The sequence below is a fragment of the Puma concolor genome, chromosome E4, assembly GCF_028749965.1.
Source record: "Puma concolor isolate L17-30 chromosome E4, mPumCon1.1.hap2, whole genome shotgun sequence".
NCBI lineage: Eukaryota > Metazoa > Chordata > Mammalia > Carnivora > Felidae > Puma > Puma concolor.
The window spans coordinates 49,044,761-49,060,912 of record NC_141683.1 but is presented as its reverse complement, the minus strand read 5'-3'; the positions used below and the strand labels follow the sequence as shown (position 1 = coordinate 49,060,912).

Sequence of the window (16,152 nt, the reverse complement as noted above, 5' to 3'; positions counted from 1 at the left end):
TCCCCGAGGCACGCCCGCCCGCCCAGCCCGGCGACTCGCGCGACCTTGGCCACGAGGCGTTTGTGAGAAGCCCGCGTGCCGCTTGGTGTGGCATCAACATGCGTTTCTACGGACGACGATTTGAGCTGTAAAGCAGGTTCGGTTGCCTGACCCACCGCGGAGGCTCGCAGATCGCCGAAGGGGCGGTGGCGCTCTGCGCGGCCTCTGCGCGGCCTAGGAACTAGGGACGTGGTCCTCGAGGGGGCGCTAGACAGTTTAAGGGAACAGAATATAGGTCGTCGAATTAGGGTAACCCTAAGGTAAAATAAGAAACTTCTCCCAAGCGTCCCCTTACCCCCTGGAGGCTTCCGCAGGGCGCCTTTCCCCTCTCCCCCTCATTTATTTTATATCCTGGCCCTGCTCTTGCAAGTGCTTTCAAAGTGGAATTAGGGTCGTCGGACTACTTTTGGGAGGATCCACATTTCAAAAGGTGGGGGGGGGGGGGGATTAGAGAAACTCTTCTAGGCCCCTTCTCTCTCTCTCTCTCAGTCTCTCTCTTTCTTATTTACATTTATATTTCTTTTTTTTTTATTAACTTATTATTGTGTTTACTAATGCTTAAGCCTGTTGATGATGTAATGCTTCTTGAAGAATCATAGAAGGGAAGGGATCTGATTTTTTTTTTTAAGGATGCTTTTGTCCTTTGCTAGGCTCCGTTCCCATGCTTCCTTGATGAAGGCAGGACTGTCACTTTTTCAGGTTCCTGGCCATGCTCCATCCAGCAACAAACTGGGGGAGCTGCCCCACTCACTTCTGAGGAACTTGAAACATTGAATAAATTTATTTCTCTTTTACTATTAATCATTTCTCACTGAATGGGTAACGCTTCAAACTCAAGATTGAGGATTCTGCTCCAATACCGCAGATCACGATGGCAGAAATGTTTTTTATTTTTCAATAGTTACTGAGTTCACACAGGTTTTCCTGTCAAAAACCTTATTAAAGAATGTGGACCCGAAGTAACTCCCAGGGCTCTGGAAAAACCACTCCAGTACTTTCTTCCATATATTCTAAATTAGGTCACTGGGAATAAAATAAAGGATTAGTAATAAAGTAACTTAAATAGATTTGGCTTTTACTCTCTAAACCTGATTCTTGCATGGTAGGAATGTAAGAGAGGCAAATGTTTCTTTCGAGTGCCTGCCTCAATTTATAGTTCCTGCCTAGAGCAGGACACTGAGAAAAATTCTGAAGCTTCATTTGGTCCATAGAGGGAAAAGTATCATGATTACCTAATATTCACTCAAATTAATAGTTGCTATTAAACACAGTTTATCATCCTGTAAATATTTTCCTGTTCAGAAGAGCCTGAAACCGATGATAGTATTTGTTTTTCTTCTCAGCCTTTGATTCTGTTGCAAATTAATTGGACCTGGGGTCCTAGCTATAGATTCTTAAAGTAAACTTGGCCCTCAATTTTTACTCCAGGAATTGGCAGGCTATCTGGCCAAATGATAATCTCAAAATTGCACCCTGTCTGCCAAGAAGATAGAGGGATTTCTGGCCGGAGAAAAATTGATGAGAAAAGGCCCTACTTGGCATTGGAGCCCATCCATGTAGGGTGCCTGTCGTCAGTCTCCTTTGCTGTAGGGACGATGGAGAAGTTACATGATCTGACTTCATTTTCAGTATCCACATATAACAGTAACACACACACCTGCTTACAACACAAGGCTGTTGAGATTATGGATGGCAATGACAATAGCTGAGAAAGAGCATCACGTTGCATGGTCAACCCAGCATCTCTGAAAGGTGTGGGGTGGGGAGGGGTTGGGGAGTGCTGAGGCAGCAGAATGCACCTCAGGCTGGCTGTACTTACAAGGATGTTGCTGTTTTCTTTCTAGATTCCTTTTTAATTGAAAGTATTGGTCATCCCTTTGTTGAAAGTATATGTGCACATTTTTGTACTCTTAATACTTTACTCCTTGTTTGGATTTGTTATGAGACTGGCATCTGTGAGGGTTTACTAGGAAGGGAGGACCAATTACAGTTGTTGACTTTTGAGTTTGTTTCCAAGGTCAAAGGCCAAAGGTCTTGGACGATTTCAAGGCTTTCTAAATTATTATAGTTATTATTTAGTATTTTGAAATTTTATATCCATTTGCTAAGTGGAGTGAATATTGGTTTATATGAATTATTTAATAGAAAGCCGGGACTTCCTTGTCACCAGATAAAGTTGCAAATCTTATCATTTTAGACCTGGAGGAGACTACAGGGACTTAAATTTGACTTTCTCAATTTGTAGATGGCAGAGAGGCCAACCAGGAGGGCATAGCAGAGGTCTAGAAAAGTGGTGCTATTGTGAGCTGGACCTGGGCTGTGGCAGTGGGAATGGCCAGGAGGCAGAAGCTGCTTCTCAGGCGGAGAATCAACAGAATTTGGTGACCACCTGCGTTAATGAGGGGGGCAGTGAGGAGATAGAAGACTTGGGAAGGGTGGGTATTTTAACCTTAATAGGCTGGGCAGTTGGTCACAACCGTAGACATCTCTGGCAGACCCACTTCCCCTAACTATACTGATCTGGAACATCTATGTTCCTTCCCACCTTCTTCACTGGCGATGCACTTGTCCCCTTGTCAGGTCCAGTGGTGAGGTAAGACTGACCTGACTTTTCTCTCATTAATTCACTTCACAGATACTTAGTGAGCACCTGCTATGTGTTTGGCACTGCTCACCTCTGAGGACGTAGAGGTAAGATATGGCACATGCCCTCGAGGAACGTCTAACAGGGAGAAACTGATGTGTAAACAGGTGTAATAAAGTGTTATGATGGAAGGGTAGCCTGGGATAAGGCTGTTCCTTTTATTTTATTTTATTTTATTTTATTTTTTATTTTTTTAAAGGTTTTTTCGGGGGGTTATTTATTTATTTTGAGAGAGAGAGGGAGAGAGGGCACACGCAGGGGAGGGGCGGAGAGAAGGAGGGACAGAATCCCAAGCAGACTCCGTGCCATCAGCGCAGAGCCTGATGTGGGGCTTGAACTCACGAACTGTGAGATCATGACCTGGGCCGTGATTGAGAGTTGGCCGCTTAAGCGGCTGAGCCACCCAGGCGCCCCTCCTTTTATTTTTTTAATGTTTATTTATTTATTTTGTGTGTGTGAGAGAGAGAGAGGCAGAGAGAGAAGGAGAGAGAGAATTCCAAGCAGGCTTTGTACTGTTAGCACAGAGCCTGATGGGGGCCCTGATCCCACAAACCCTGAGGTCATGACCTGAGCGGAAACCAAGAGGCAGACATTTAACCAGCTGAGCCACTCAGGTGCCCCAAGGCTTTTCCTTAATTGTAGGCAATCTTCCGTCCCAAATCTGGAGGTATTCCTGATTGCCAAGAGGGAGGGAAGACAGAGAACCACTAAAAGAGAACATAGCACGCGGAAAAGGGATTATGGACAGCTTTGGCTCCATTATACTTCAATTTAGAATTTGTTCCCATTGCAGATGAAATTCCCTTAAATTTCTTATTTCTGGTGACTTGTGTGACCCTGAGGATGCTGAAAACAGGTATGTTACCTGTTTAAGTGTTGGGCTATGGAGGAGATGGAAGGGGAGGGAGAGGGAGGGGGAGGAAGAGTGAGAGAGAGATCTTGAGATCCTAGAGCAGTGCTTCTAATTTGCCCATTATGGCAAACAAAATTTGAATAGCATACTGGGGCAAACAAAAGGATTTGAGGTTATCTATAAAGGGCACAGCAATAAAATTATATCTTTGAGGGGAACTGGGTGGTGTAGTGGGTTAAGCGTCCAACTTTGGCTCAGATCATGATCTTGTGGTGAGTTTGAGCCTCATGTCCAACTCTTGTGCTGACAGCTTGGAGCCTGGAGCCTGCTCTGGATTCTGTGTCTCCCTATGTCTCTGACCCTCCCCCGCTCATGCTCTGTCTCTGTCTCTCTCTCAAAGAATAAACACTTAAACATTTTTTAGAAAAATATATCTTTGATATAGGATCATGGTAAAAAGAAAATGGAAAAGTATTAGGGATTCAATATCAGAAGGATTGTGTACTAATAAAATATTTTTTAATTACTTTGAAAAAATGTTTATTTATTTATGTTTGAGAGAAAAAGAGTGAGAGCATGAGCAGTGGAGGGCAGAGAGGGAGAAAGATAGAGAATCCCAAGCAGGCTCTGCACGGCCATCACAGAGCACAACGTGGGGCTTGAGATCTCACTCATAAACTGTGAGCTCATGACCTGAGCTGAAATCAAGAGTCAGACGGTTAACTGACTGAGACACCCAGGCGTCCCCTAATAAAATATTTTCAATTTTAAAATACAATCTTGAAATGCATGAAGGGAGTAAAGAGATACAAACTTCCAGTTATAAATAATGGAGATATGTAGTGGCATGGTGACTGTAGTTAATAGTACTGTATTTCATAAGAGAGTAGATCTTACAAGTCCTCATTACAAGAAAAAAATTTTTTCTAAACTGTGTAGGGCATGGATGTTAACTATTGTGGTGCTCATTTGCAATATATACAAGTATCAAATAATGTACACCTGAAACCAACATGTTACATGCCAATTAATTATACCTCATTAAAAAAATTAAAGTTCACTTTAAATGAGGAAAAGAAGAATCGTGAGCTTGCGTCCACAAATATATTGTTTGAAGTTGTTACATAAAATTTCTAATCAAATCTTTTTTAATAAGCTTTTAAAATTTTTGTCACCATTGATGAGAAACGTGTTCACACAATTTTAAAAGTTATTTTCCAGCTTTAGTGAGCTATAATTGACAAAAATTATTTTTAAGGTGTCTATCACGATAATTTGATATACATCGTAAAGTGATTAAAAGAGTTTTTAAAACTGGAATGTCTGGGTGGCTCAGTTAAGCACCGAACTCTTGATTTTGGCTCAGGTCATGATCTCACGGTTAGTGGAATCGAGCCCTGCGTTGGGCTCTGCACCGACGGTGCGGAGCCTGCTTGGGATTTTCTCTCTCTCTCACACAAAATAAAAGAACGTTGAAAAAAAAGCTGAAAACGATTTTTACAACCACTTAAAAATTTAGGTTAACAGTTGAAGGGTCGAGTATCTTTCATCAACAAATGTAATTTTGATATTCCTTGTGATGATGCAAATGGATTTTAAATCCAATTAACCTTTTTCCTAAGGACTATTTCAGAATCACGATGAAACCTTAAGGACCAGGTGCCTTACTAAGAGCACTCAAAGCACAGCGAGAGCGGAAGCTGCCCTGAGTGCGCAGACAAGGGCCCAGCAAGAGCCACGCCCCTCCACCGCCGTGGACCTAGCTTCGCGCTGCGCTGCGCAGACTGTCTGCGTTCAGGTCGGGAACTTCATCCACGCAGCCGCAGGGGTAGCCCTGAAGCAGAAGTAGAACGTTTAGCGCCTAGCTTCTTGAGCCTGTTGGTGAGTGTTGAACGGCCCTTGCCTTCCTACCTGGGTCCCTGTGGGTACTGCGTCTGACCCCACTTGCTTGCCTCTGAAAAGTCTGGGTGGAGGCTACTTTGGGCTGGAGGGCTTCCAGCACCTGCTTGCCCCCACCCCTGAAGCCACCCCAGTGAGCTGAGAAAAATCAGCATTAGACTCCACGCCTGTAATGTATTCATGACGCGTGCGGTGGGAAACTGCTCTGGAGTGGTGGTTCTCACTTTGCATGCCTCAGAATCACCTGGAGGGCTTATTAAAACACTCTGCTGGACCCTCTACCCCTCCCCCGCTGCCGTTTCTGATTCAGCAGGTCTGGGGTGGGGTCTGACAATTGGCGTTGCTAACAAGTTTTCAGGTGATGCCGCGGCTCTGGAACCACACGTTGTAAAACCACTATCGTAGAGGCCAAACAAAACAGTTTTCTAAATACTTCATTTAAAGCAGTCCCTTCTCACTCCCTTAAGCAATTATTACTCGACATTATATATTTATCTGCCTTTTGCTTGTCCTTGTTAAGGTCCGGGAGAACAGGCACTTTGTTTTGCTGTTTTAGTCCCATCTTCTAGAACGCTGCCTGGAACGTAATAGGAACTAAAAAGATAGTTGTTGCTTAAATGAACAAAGGCAGCCCCCAAAGCTGAAACCATGAGAAAGAAAAAGGTCACTCAGGAAGAGGGAAGAGTAAAAAGGAGAAGGGCCAAGGACAGACCCTGGGGTACGTGGGCATTTCATATCAGAAATAGGAAATAGAGCAGAAAGCTAGGATCCAAGGCTGGTGCAGCATAGAAACCCACCAAGGAGAGATTTTTAGAAAAGGAGGGGACACCAAAAGTAAACATCAGAGATTATCAAAGATGAAAAGATTGAAAAGTCCTTAAGATTTGTCAATTACAAGATTTGTCATTGGTGATTTTGCTAAAAGTAGCTTAAGGACGCTATTTAGAGTAGCAGGCTCCTTGCTTTGGGTTGAGTAGTGAATGGTGGATGAAAAAGTGGGAAAAAAAATGAGCGTGGACTGTTTATTCAAGGACTTGGCCACACAGGAATGGCTACAGAGGTACATAGGTCAAAAGTGTATTTTTACGTTTCCCACTCCCTGTGTCTGTGTTGTGTAAGATTAAAAGGATTAGCGCATAATTTTGTTACAGGAAAGGAGCGTAAAGAGATACTGATTATACAGGACTATAATAATAGCCAAAGGTCATGAGGCTAGAGGAGTTGGGGAGATAGACACAAGAGCAGGATGGATGGGTGAGATAGATGGTCCCTCACCTGCTGAGACCACAAGGAAAGCTGAGAGCAGGGCTAGTTGAGTTGTTTCTGAGTTGGAAGCTCAGAAGGTTCACGCATGAGAGCCTCCACTTTCTCTGGGAGTCCAAGCAAAGTCAATTTCTAGTGGTGAGGCAGGAGTGGGTAAAAAGTGTAGGAGGGATGGCAAAAGTTGGAGTAATTGCTTGTGGGAAGAAAAATTGAACAATACCATCAAATGGTCCCAAATTAGGCATAATGTTAAAAAACGTTGGGAGGCAGGAATGCTATATTGGTTCTGTCATGAACTTGAACTCACCCACTCTCTCTTCTGTTTATCTAAAGATCCTCTCATTCTTGTCATGAGGCATATTTAAAGCTTCAGAAGCTTGAACAAAACACAAAAACCTCTTTCCTGGCTGTTTTCTAAGGCAGAACTGCTGGTAGCAGCAGCTGCAATTGAAATACACTCCTAGATGCAAGCAGGGATGGGAGGAGACCAGCTGGAGACAGTTAATTACCAGAATTAACTGATCATCATAATAGGCAGCAGGGTGGAAAAACACATTGGTCTAACTCACAGAACTCTCTGGTTGTTGTTAATTAATGGTAGGATCCCAAGGAATGAACTCAAAAAACAGCGGAGTCTTTTTGATTTGTGTAACAACAAAAGCAAACAGACCAACAAAACACTATTGTAGGTCTAGGGAACAGAGGCATCTCATGAGTGAGAGACCTGGCTTTGTCACCCTGTTCCTCAAACTAAATCAGATCCTGGACCCAGAGTCTCTTGAATGCAATCTGACTATTCTCTTACAGAAAGATGCTGCCCTACCTAACATTGCAAACCTTCATCCTTTTTAGGATAACTGCTCTGAAGAAAAGGAAACGCCTACGTTTTTCAGTGACTATCACTTCCTAATGCTAACTAACTCTAATTTCTGGGACCCCAAAAGTCACTGTTTGCCATTCACATTCTGAGTGTACAGGGGTTGGTGATAAATGAATTCTGGCCCTCTGTCACCTTTGGATAGGGCTAGTGGGACTGTGAGTTCCTCTTGTGGTTATGTACCCTGCTTGCCAAGTGAAAAACTGGACTAGGAATCTCAGTAACAGACAGAATTCCTGCATTGGTGCATTCACTCATTGAGTAAGGGCTATTCTGGTAGAAAATGCCAAGCAGAGTGCCAGAAACATACATCAAAAGCCTACCTGGAGAACTGCAGAGGCAAGTGTTACCATCAAAGACATGGAAGATACCTGGTGTGATTGTTCCTACCTTATTTCCATTCACTTCCCAGGTGAGTCATCACAAAAGACTTTTGGGTCTTGGAGAATGACTGCATTATCATAAACCCAAGCACGTGAGGACTTCCAGTGGGGTGTCCTCACTGGAGTAATTCACATAGCCCCTGACTCTTGGTTTTCAGTTATTGATCTGGGATTTAGCTCCAGAATAGCTTTCTAAAAGTCTCTTTTTTCTTACCCTTCTAGATTGAGCCGTAAGTGTTATGTTTTTCTTGCCTATCACTCTTTGTTGTACCTTTGTTCATGTCTGTATATCCGTTTCTTCACTTTAACGTGGGGATCATGATTGTACCTCAGAGTAACTGGGGAGAAAATTAGATATTCTACATAAAAGAGCATCTTGTAAGTGCTCAATGTGTGGTAGCTGTTAGATAATTGGGGATGAGAATCTGGGATAATGTTTTTTCAATTCTTTGTTCATTTTGCAGGAGTCATTCTCAAGTTAGATAAGCTTTCTGAATCTTACATGTCTGAAAATGTCTTTTCTTTTCCTGCACTTAATGCTGGTTTGGCTGGGTAAAGGATTTGTTTCAGCTTTGAAGATACTGCTCCACTGAGAAATCCGATAGCCATCTAATGTCCAGTGCTTATATAATCTCTTTATATAAAATCTCTTGGGTGCCTGGGTGGCTCACTTGGTTAAGCATCTGACTTTTGGTTTCAGCTAGGGTCATGATCCCACTGTTTGTGAGTTCGAGACCCACATGGGGCTCTGTGCTGACGGTACAGAGCCTGCTTGGGATTCTCTCTCTCCCTCTCTCTGCCCCTCCCCCACACACTCTCTCAAAATAAGTAAACTTAAAGAAAAAACAAAACTCTTGATTCCCTTTCTCCTAGGCTTGGGATGGGATCTTCTCCTAGGATGGGATCTTTTTTTTTCATTTATTATTCTAAGGACTCACTCGGCCCTTTTAATCTGAAAATGTGTTTTTCTTCACATCTGGGATATTGTCCTTCTTTTTTAACTCCCAGACCTCACCACCATTCTTTCCGTTGCTTCTGTAACATTTGTCATTTGGATGTTGGAACATCTAGATTCACTTTTCACATCTCATCATTTTCCTTTTTGTTAATTTGCTATTTAGCCTTGTCCATTCGACTATAAACCAGCCCATAAATCTTTTCTATTTTCTGTCAGGGGTTCCTCAATATACCTGCCTCATTGATGGAACATTTTGTTCCTAGAGCTTTTTTGGATTTAACATGTCATGGAATTTTAGATGGAAATTAAAGTAGATGTGCGTGCACAGCTTTCCTTCTTAATTCAGATTCCTTGGTTATGTTTTGGTTTGCCTTTTTACTTTTTTAGAGTGTACATCTTAAAGGTCTTTATACTGTGCCTCTGTTCTGCACCTCTTAAACTGTTTTCTAGTTTTCAAGGACCATAGAAATCGGGCTCATTCCACCTGTCCAGTAAATACATTCCCAGGTTATTTACCCAAATATACATTCCCTTTTTTAGTTTGCCAGCTCGTTTTTCTCCAATGGCACCTGGAAGTTTCTTTCTCCAGGTCCCAATCATTCGTCTCTTCCGGGAGCTTAAATTGCATGTAACTCTGCAGGGATTCAACACCTATCGTCAGAAATGCCTGTAATTTCCCCCGACGATCAGACCTGGGTATCTTTTTTTCCCCTTAAACAAGCTCCACCGGTGATTATGAGGCACACCCAAGTCAAGAACCTCGAGGCCCCCTCCACCACCTCCTCCCACCTGCCTGTCCCAATGGCGGGACGGCCCGCTGCCCTTGCCCCTGTCGGGCTGGGGATGTGGTCGGAGAGGTTCTCGAGCCGCGGCCCCACCTCGCGTCTCCCAGCCACGCTGGACGAGGTAGGCGCCGGCGATTTCCGCCCCCCCCCGCGAAGGAACCAACGCCGCCCGAGAGCCTAGCGTGGCGGCCCCGCGCCGGCCGGCCCCCAGCCTGGACCCCCGAGCGTCCCGCCCTGCCCAACCGTCCCACCGGCCGCGCGCCCTCGGGGCTGGAACGCCGCGCGAGTTGCACGCCTCCCGCCCTCCAGCACTGGTGCGCAGGCGCGCGGGCGCCTTGGCGCTGCTCCTCCAAGGCGGCTGGACGGGAGAGCGCCTTTGAGTCTCTGGGCCACGCAACGGCAGCGCCCGCACTGTGGGCGACACGGGTGAGGGGCGACACTCCACCCGCCTGCCTCCTGCCGGCCTCTCCCCACAACCCCCTCGCTGCGTGGGCAGTCCCCAGGGATCGAGGGAAGGGAAGCTTCCCCTTCCGCCTGGGGGCAGGGAGGGACGTTGGGGTGGGCAGGGGACCCGGCTCCCCGGCACAGATGAGGTCGTTGACTTGGGTAAGAGGAAGCGGGCAGCCTCCCCGTCGGTCTGGGCCGGACCAGGTATGCCGGTGCGAGCGTCTTTACCGGGAGCCCTCTCCTAGCGCTGGGGAAGGCGGTATTGCGTTTGCCTGCTTCCCGAGCTTTTTCCCAGCGTCGAGGAGGGATCCCGTCTGAAGCGAAGTTTGCGGTGTAGAGACCCCAGACAAACCGTTATCGGGGCTTCAGCAAAGTCGAGCCAGGAGCTTGGACTTCCCACACGCTAGCCAGGGGCAATGATGTCTCCAGACGCGTGCAGGTGAATCGACACAGGTTGAGAGAGCTTGAATTGTGTGAAACGCCGAGTTTCAGAGAATCCTCATGGTTTTGCTTCTGCTTTATCACCTTTAGAACTCTGGTGTCGATTGTTTATATTCCACTATTGATCCTTTTAAACTCTCCCCTCCCTCCGTCTTGGGTTTGTCTGCTCTTCCTAATGAGCCACGTTTCTATCTTAAATCCGGTAGGGTGCTATGTCTGAACAAGAGCGTATCCAGGAATGCCTGAGGAAAGAAATAAGGTCACTTCTCATCTCCACCAAAGATGGTTTGACCCCACAGCAGTTGGAAAAGGAGTACCTTTTGATGGTTGGCAGCCATTTACCACTCCGGGTTCTTGGATATCGGTCCACTATGGAGCTGGTGTTGGACATGCCTGATGTTGTCACTGTCTGCCCTTGTGGGGATGGTACTGTAATACTGAAAGGTAAGCTTAGAATTTGAAGATCTATAAGTAACACGTAATTAGTAAAGAATTTTTCTGGTAAATAGGCAATGGGGAGTACGCCAGGTGATGTATGGAATTATTGAATGTGGTACACCTGAAACTAATATAACACTGTATGTTAACTGGAATTAAAAATACAAAAGAAAAAAGAATTGTTATAGCGATTATCCTGCACCCCAGGCAGGGGATTTTAATTTTTTGAGGGGGAGAGGGTTCATGGTTACCTTTGAAGTTGTGGGCAGAGTTAAAGCTTTAGCAAAATCAAGAATTTATTTCTCCAGAAAAATGTGCATTCACAGGAACTACATTTTGCATGTGATTTCAAATTATTGCACCTTAAATTGGAAGAAGCATAACAATGGGACTTTAACTATGACTTCATGTTTTAAATTTCGTGACGCACAGAAAAAAACATTGCAGGAAAGTTTGTTCATCTTGAGAGTTTCAGATATTTCAGGAGTCAGAAGTAATGTTAAATATTGGGCTTGATCTTTCTGTCTTCATCTTCTGATAGAGGAGCTAACAAGTGGTTGTCTAAAAGAGATGGAAGAACCAAGGGTTCATGTTTATCATGTTACCTAGATACACAGCTCCGTGGAGAATTAAAATTGTATAACCACAGATGTAAGGGTACAGAAAGGAGCAAGTTTTCATCTAACTGTGATTTCTTTTTTCACACCTCCTTAGCCATTCCAGATGAATCCACCAAAGGAATAGCAAGTTTAGTTGCAAAACAGAGGAGCAACCATAAGGTTCGAAATTCCATGCCAAGGGGAAGGGCCAGTGTTTGCTCTGGGCCGAGCTCCCGTCGTCGGCGAGTACCTTACCGGGGAAGGGTGCCTCCCATTCTTCCAGCTGTTGTGAAGAGTGAGTTGAAAGACCTGTTGGCGTTATCTCCCGTTCTCCTTTCTGATTTTGAAAAGGCATTTTCCAGGCGATTTGGACGTTCATTCCAGTATGTACAGTATGGATTCCTCTCTATGTTCGAAGTACTTAATGCTGCTTCAGATGTCATTTCAGTAGAGCAGACCAGAGCAGGTTCTTTGTTGATGCTAAGGAAGAGCGTAACAGAGGAAAAGCAGAGAGGATGGCCAGCAGGTAAGCATGTTAGCATTAGTACTTAGTAACTTAGTAATTGTGGGTTAGCAAATTTTGGAGCAGTCATGGTAGATAGAGAGGTAGGTAATGCCTCAGCTCCCAGAGTTTGTCAAAGTTGCATCTTGGCTCTGCCACTTGCTGGTTGAGTGATCTCACTCCAGTTACTTAAAACATCTGAGCCTTAGTTTCCTCATCTCTAGAATAGGAATAATCATACTTGCCTCTTGGAGTAGTGCTGAGGATGAAACGAGATGAGGTCTGAAAAGTGCCTGGCGTTTATAAGGGTGTAATAAGTGGTAGCTATTATAAAAATACAAGATCTGCTTCCTCTGGAACACTGTAAGCGAACATTAGTTGCGTGTGTTCACGTAAGGAAGATAGGGAAGATGAAAAGTTTAAAACTAATACTAGTTAGTAACATTTGCCATCTGAGTTTTGCTGGCACTGATGTTTGGTATCCTAGCAGGCGCTGCAATAATTTATGTAGTGTAATGATAACCACTTATATAGCGTTTTACCTTGGATTCTCCTAGCCACACTGTAGGGTAAATGACCCAGTCTTAGGGATAAGGAAAACAAAGCTCAGGATACGTAAATGACTTTTGCAAAGTTGCATGGCTAGAAAGGTGTTATAGCCAGGGTTAGAAACACAGCTGTTAATACTGTTTAGCCAGTGCTATTCTTACCCAGTCATTGTCCCTCTTGTTTTTGTTTTATGTTTATACACACACACTACTATATATACCTATATAGTAGTTGACTTGACACACAGTGTTACATTAGTTTCAGGTGTGCAGCACAGTGATTTGACTACCTTGTGCTGTGCTCCCCACAGTGTAGTTACCATGTGCCATACAATGTTGTTACAATACCATGGGTTGTATGCTGTACCTTTCGTCCCCGAATCACTGTCCCTCTTAAAGTCTCAGAAGACCAATGTGATCATTTGTATAGTGCGTCACTAGACCCTTGACGATACAGAATCTATACACTGAGCCTATTTTGGGAATCTCTACGCCTATTTCAGTGATTTTTCTTTTTCTCTAAAATCTGTATTTAGATTAATATAGGTGAAACCATGAGAATGTCCCCAGTTTAGAAACCAATACTTAAACTGTGGTAGGAAATGTAATTTGACGTTTATTTATTTTTGAGACAGAGAGAGACAGAGCATGAATGGGGGAGGGGCAGAGAGAGAAGGAGACACAGAATCGGAAGCAGGCTCCAGGCTCTGAGCCATCAGCCCAGAGCCCGACGCGGGGCTCGAACTCACGGACTGCAAGATCGTGACCTGAGCTGAAGTCGGACGCTCAACCGACTGCGCCACCCAGGCGCCCCTTTTTTTTATTTTTTTTTTTAATTTTTTTTTTCAACGTTTATTTATTTTTGGGACAGAGAGAGACAGAGCATGAACGGGGAAGGGGCAGAGAGAGAGGGAGACACAGAATCGGAAACAGGCTCCAGGCTCTGAGCCATCAGCCCAGAGCCTGACGCGGGGCTCGAACTCACGGACCGCGAGATCGTGACCTGGCTGAAGTCGGACGCTCAACCGACTGCGCCACCCAGGCGCCCCTTTTTTAAAATTTTTTTTTTAACGTTTATTTATTTTTGAGACAGAGACAGAGCAGGAAATGTAATTTGATATAGATATCCTAGGGGGTTTACGAGCTCTGGTCAGGGAAGACTATAGGGGCCAGTGTGTGTTTTGAATCTTACCCTCAACCATCAGCAATGTCAGTATTCTTGAGTTACTTGAACTTGGGGAGACAAACCTATGCTATTAAAGTTGTAAGAGGTTGATAGTGTATAAAGCAGCTTGCCAACTTATTGAATGGGGGGAGTGATATTCCTTCCCAGTGATTGGATTGTTCATGTTTCTCATCTGTGACCCTTCTTCCTATCATCAGGGTATCTTGGAAACAATTTGTGTGTGTGTGGGGGGGGGGGGGGGGGCTTGATCTTATGGTAAAGAAAGAGACCACAGTGAGGTCTAGTGATTGATCATTCATGTTGTACATCAGCATATATCTTGCCAGTGGTATTTTTCTCCCTACAAATCTTGAAGAAAAAAATCTGTACTCTAGAATAATATCCTTTATTCTATAGCTTTTTATCCCCCTTTCCTGCTCCCATACTACTAGGTGATTATTCACCTAGTTTGAGAAGCATAGTTTTAAGCAGACTTCTTAGTTGGAGACTTTTTGGCCTCCTAAACGTTTTTAGGTTTTTACCTATTGAAATCTGCCTTTCTGTAATTATATTCAGGTGATCTTAAATGGAGTTTTTAGATAGCTCCAACCTTTTCAGTAACACATATATGATCCCTTGGTTTTCTTTTATAGATGACTAATCTTTTCCATTGTATGTAAATTTTATTTGGCAATATGAAAATGTAAGCTTACTTTCCATAATTGTTATTTCTAAGTTGAGAACAGTTAGGTCACAGTAGCCTCTACATAGAATCACCAGAAAATAAAGTAGAAATTGTTAGTGACAACTTTTCTCCGCTCTTCTTTTATTCACAAAAGGAGGTAAAATGTTTACCCAGCCTTTTAGAATGAAACAACAAAGGTCCTACCCTACAGTCTCCCCAGTCACAAAGGCACGCTTTTCGCAACCCACTTCAAACTTGGAACCACCGAAGCAAATACTGAACGTGGAAAATACTTTTAAGTCAAATGTGGTAGAGACTTCAAGGCTGAATCACGCTGAAAAATTAAACCAGGTGAGATATAGGAGTTTGGAGGTATAAACCAAAAATGTGTTTAAATTCAGTGGTTAATACTTAGACGGAGAAGCTTAATTTCATATTTAACTTGAGCATTTTCTATGGTTGTGTGGATTATTAGCTAGTAAGAGGTGGCAGTGAGAAAAGAATAAAATTGTATCAACTCCCATGGTTTCTGTTACAGGCTTCCCCCACTATTGGAAAGTAGGGTGTTCCTATGAAACCTTTTGAAAGTTGAAACTGTGTAAAGCAAAGAAACAATTGCCATTAATTTATATAGAAAAAATTTTGAGCCTTCTTAGACCCCAAAAATAACCTCTCTTAGGCTTTTCTGATACCTTATGCTACATCTAGCCAATGGATTTTCTACCTTAGGACACATCTTGCTAGTGGATGCACAAAATAAATGGGGGTAAAGCACAATTCAAAGCTATGGTGGTTTGATGCTGAATGTAGTTCTTGGGGAAGGAGGCTGGTGATGCCACTCTGGCTGCTCGGCGCACGCTGTCCCTATAACCGCTCACTGCAAAACGATTGCTGGATGCTCTTTTTGCTTTTGGCCTTTATTGATAAAAGTGAAAATCCTTTTTCGATTTCTTTGGGTTAGCAAAAATGAGAATGGACCCTAGATTTTTCATAAAAGTGAAAGGGCATAGCATGAACTTTTGAAAAGTGAGGGACACCTGTACTTTGTGCAGCTGTCTCTAGTTCCAGCTTCTCACCAAAGTCCTAGAAGTATATTTGCAGCTTCCCTCATGAATATCTTCACCTGAATGGCTGGCCCTGAGCACTACGGTCCTGGTACTTTTCTGACTGTGTGTATGCTGAAGGAGTTTTGAACAAAAGCTACTAGAATATAACCAACAAAAACCCTGGTTAAATTAGCAAGATGACAACTTTCGTAGAGCTTAGAAGAAGCACATGGAAATTAAATTCAAGATATAAAAGTGCCTTACCTCTATAACTTAAAAAATACTAGCTTTAGTAGCATAACTTACATATAGTTTATCCATTTAAAACGTACAGTTTGAATTTTGACAAATGTACCTCATTGCATAATCATCAAAATCAAGAGGCCAAACATTTCCATCATTCTCAAAAATTTCCATTATGCTGCTTTGTAGTTGATCTCTTTCCCCAGCTGTAGACACTACATAAATATTGCTTTCTGTAAGTTTGACTTTTCAAGAATTTCATATAAATGGAATTAAATAACATCTAGCATTTGTGTCTAGCTTCTTTAACTTACCATGGTGCTTTCGAGATTCATCA

At 43.5% G+C, this 16,152-nt stretch overlaps 1 protein-coding gene across 4 annotated transcripts in view; it reads left to right on the top strand.

The window, feature by feature from the left end:
* The first annotated feature begins 112 nt into the window (after positions 1–112).
* Positions 113–16,152, top strand: part of TDRD5 (tudor domain containing 5) — a 107,833-nt gene continuing 91,793 nt past the window's right edge. For 2 of the 4 annotated variants that reach the window (XM_086693112.1, XM_086693110.1), the window contains exons 1-7: positions 114–299; positions 2,675–2,730; positions 3,477–3,539; positions 5,159–5,417; positions 10,796–11,033; positions 11,742–12,152; positions 14,681–14,877. In XM_086693112.1, the coding sequence (XP_086549238.1) occupies positions 10,802–11,033; positions 11,742–12,152; positions 14,681–14,877 (840 nt within the window). In that variant the 5' untranslated portion in view covers positions 114–299; positions 2,675–2,730; positions 3,477–3,539; positions 5,159–5,417; positions 10,796–10,801. Of the gene's footprint in view, positions 300–2,674; positions 2,731–3,476; positions 3,540–5,158; positions 5,418–10,020; positions 10,128–10,795; positions 11,034–11,741; positions 12,153–14,680; positions 14,878–16,152 lie in introns of those variants that run through there. The other 2 variants (XM_086693109.1, XM_025921279.2) reach the window with 2 other exon arrangements.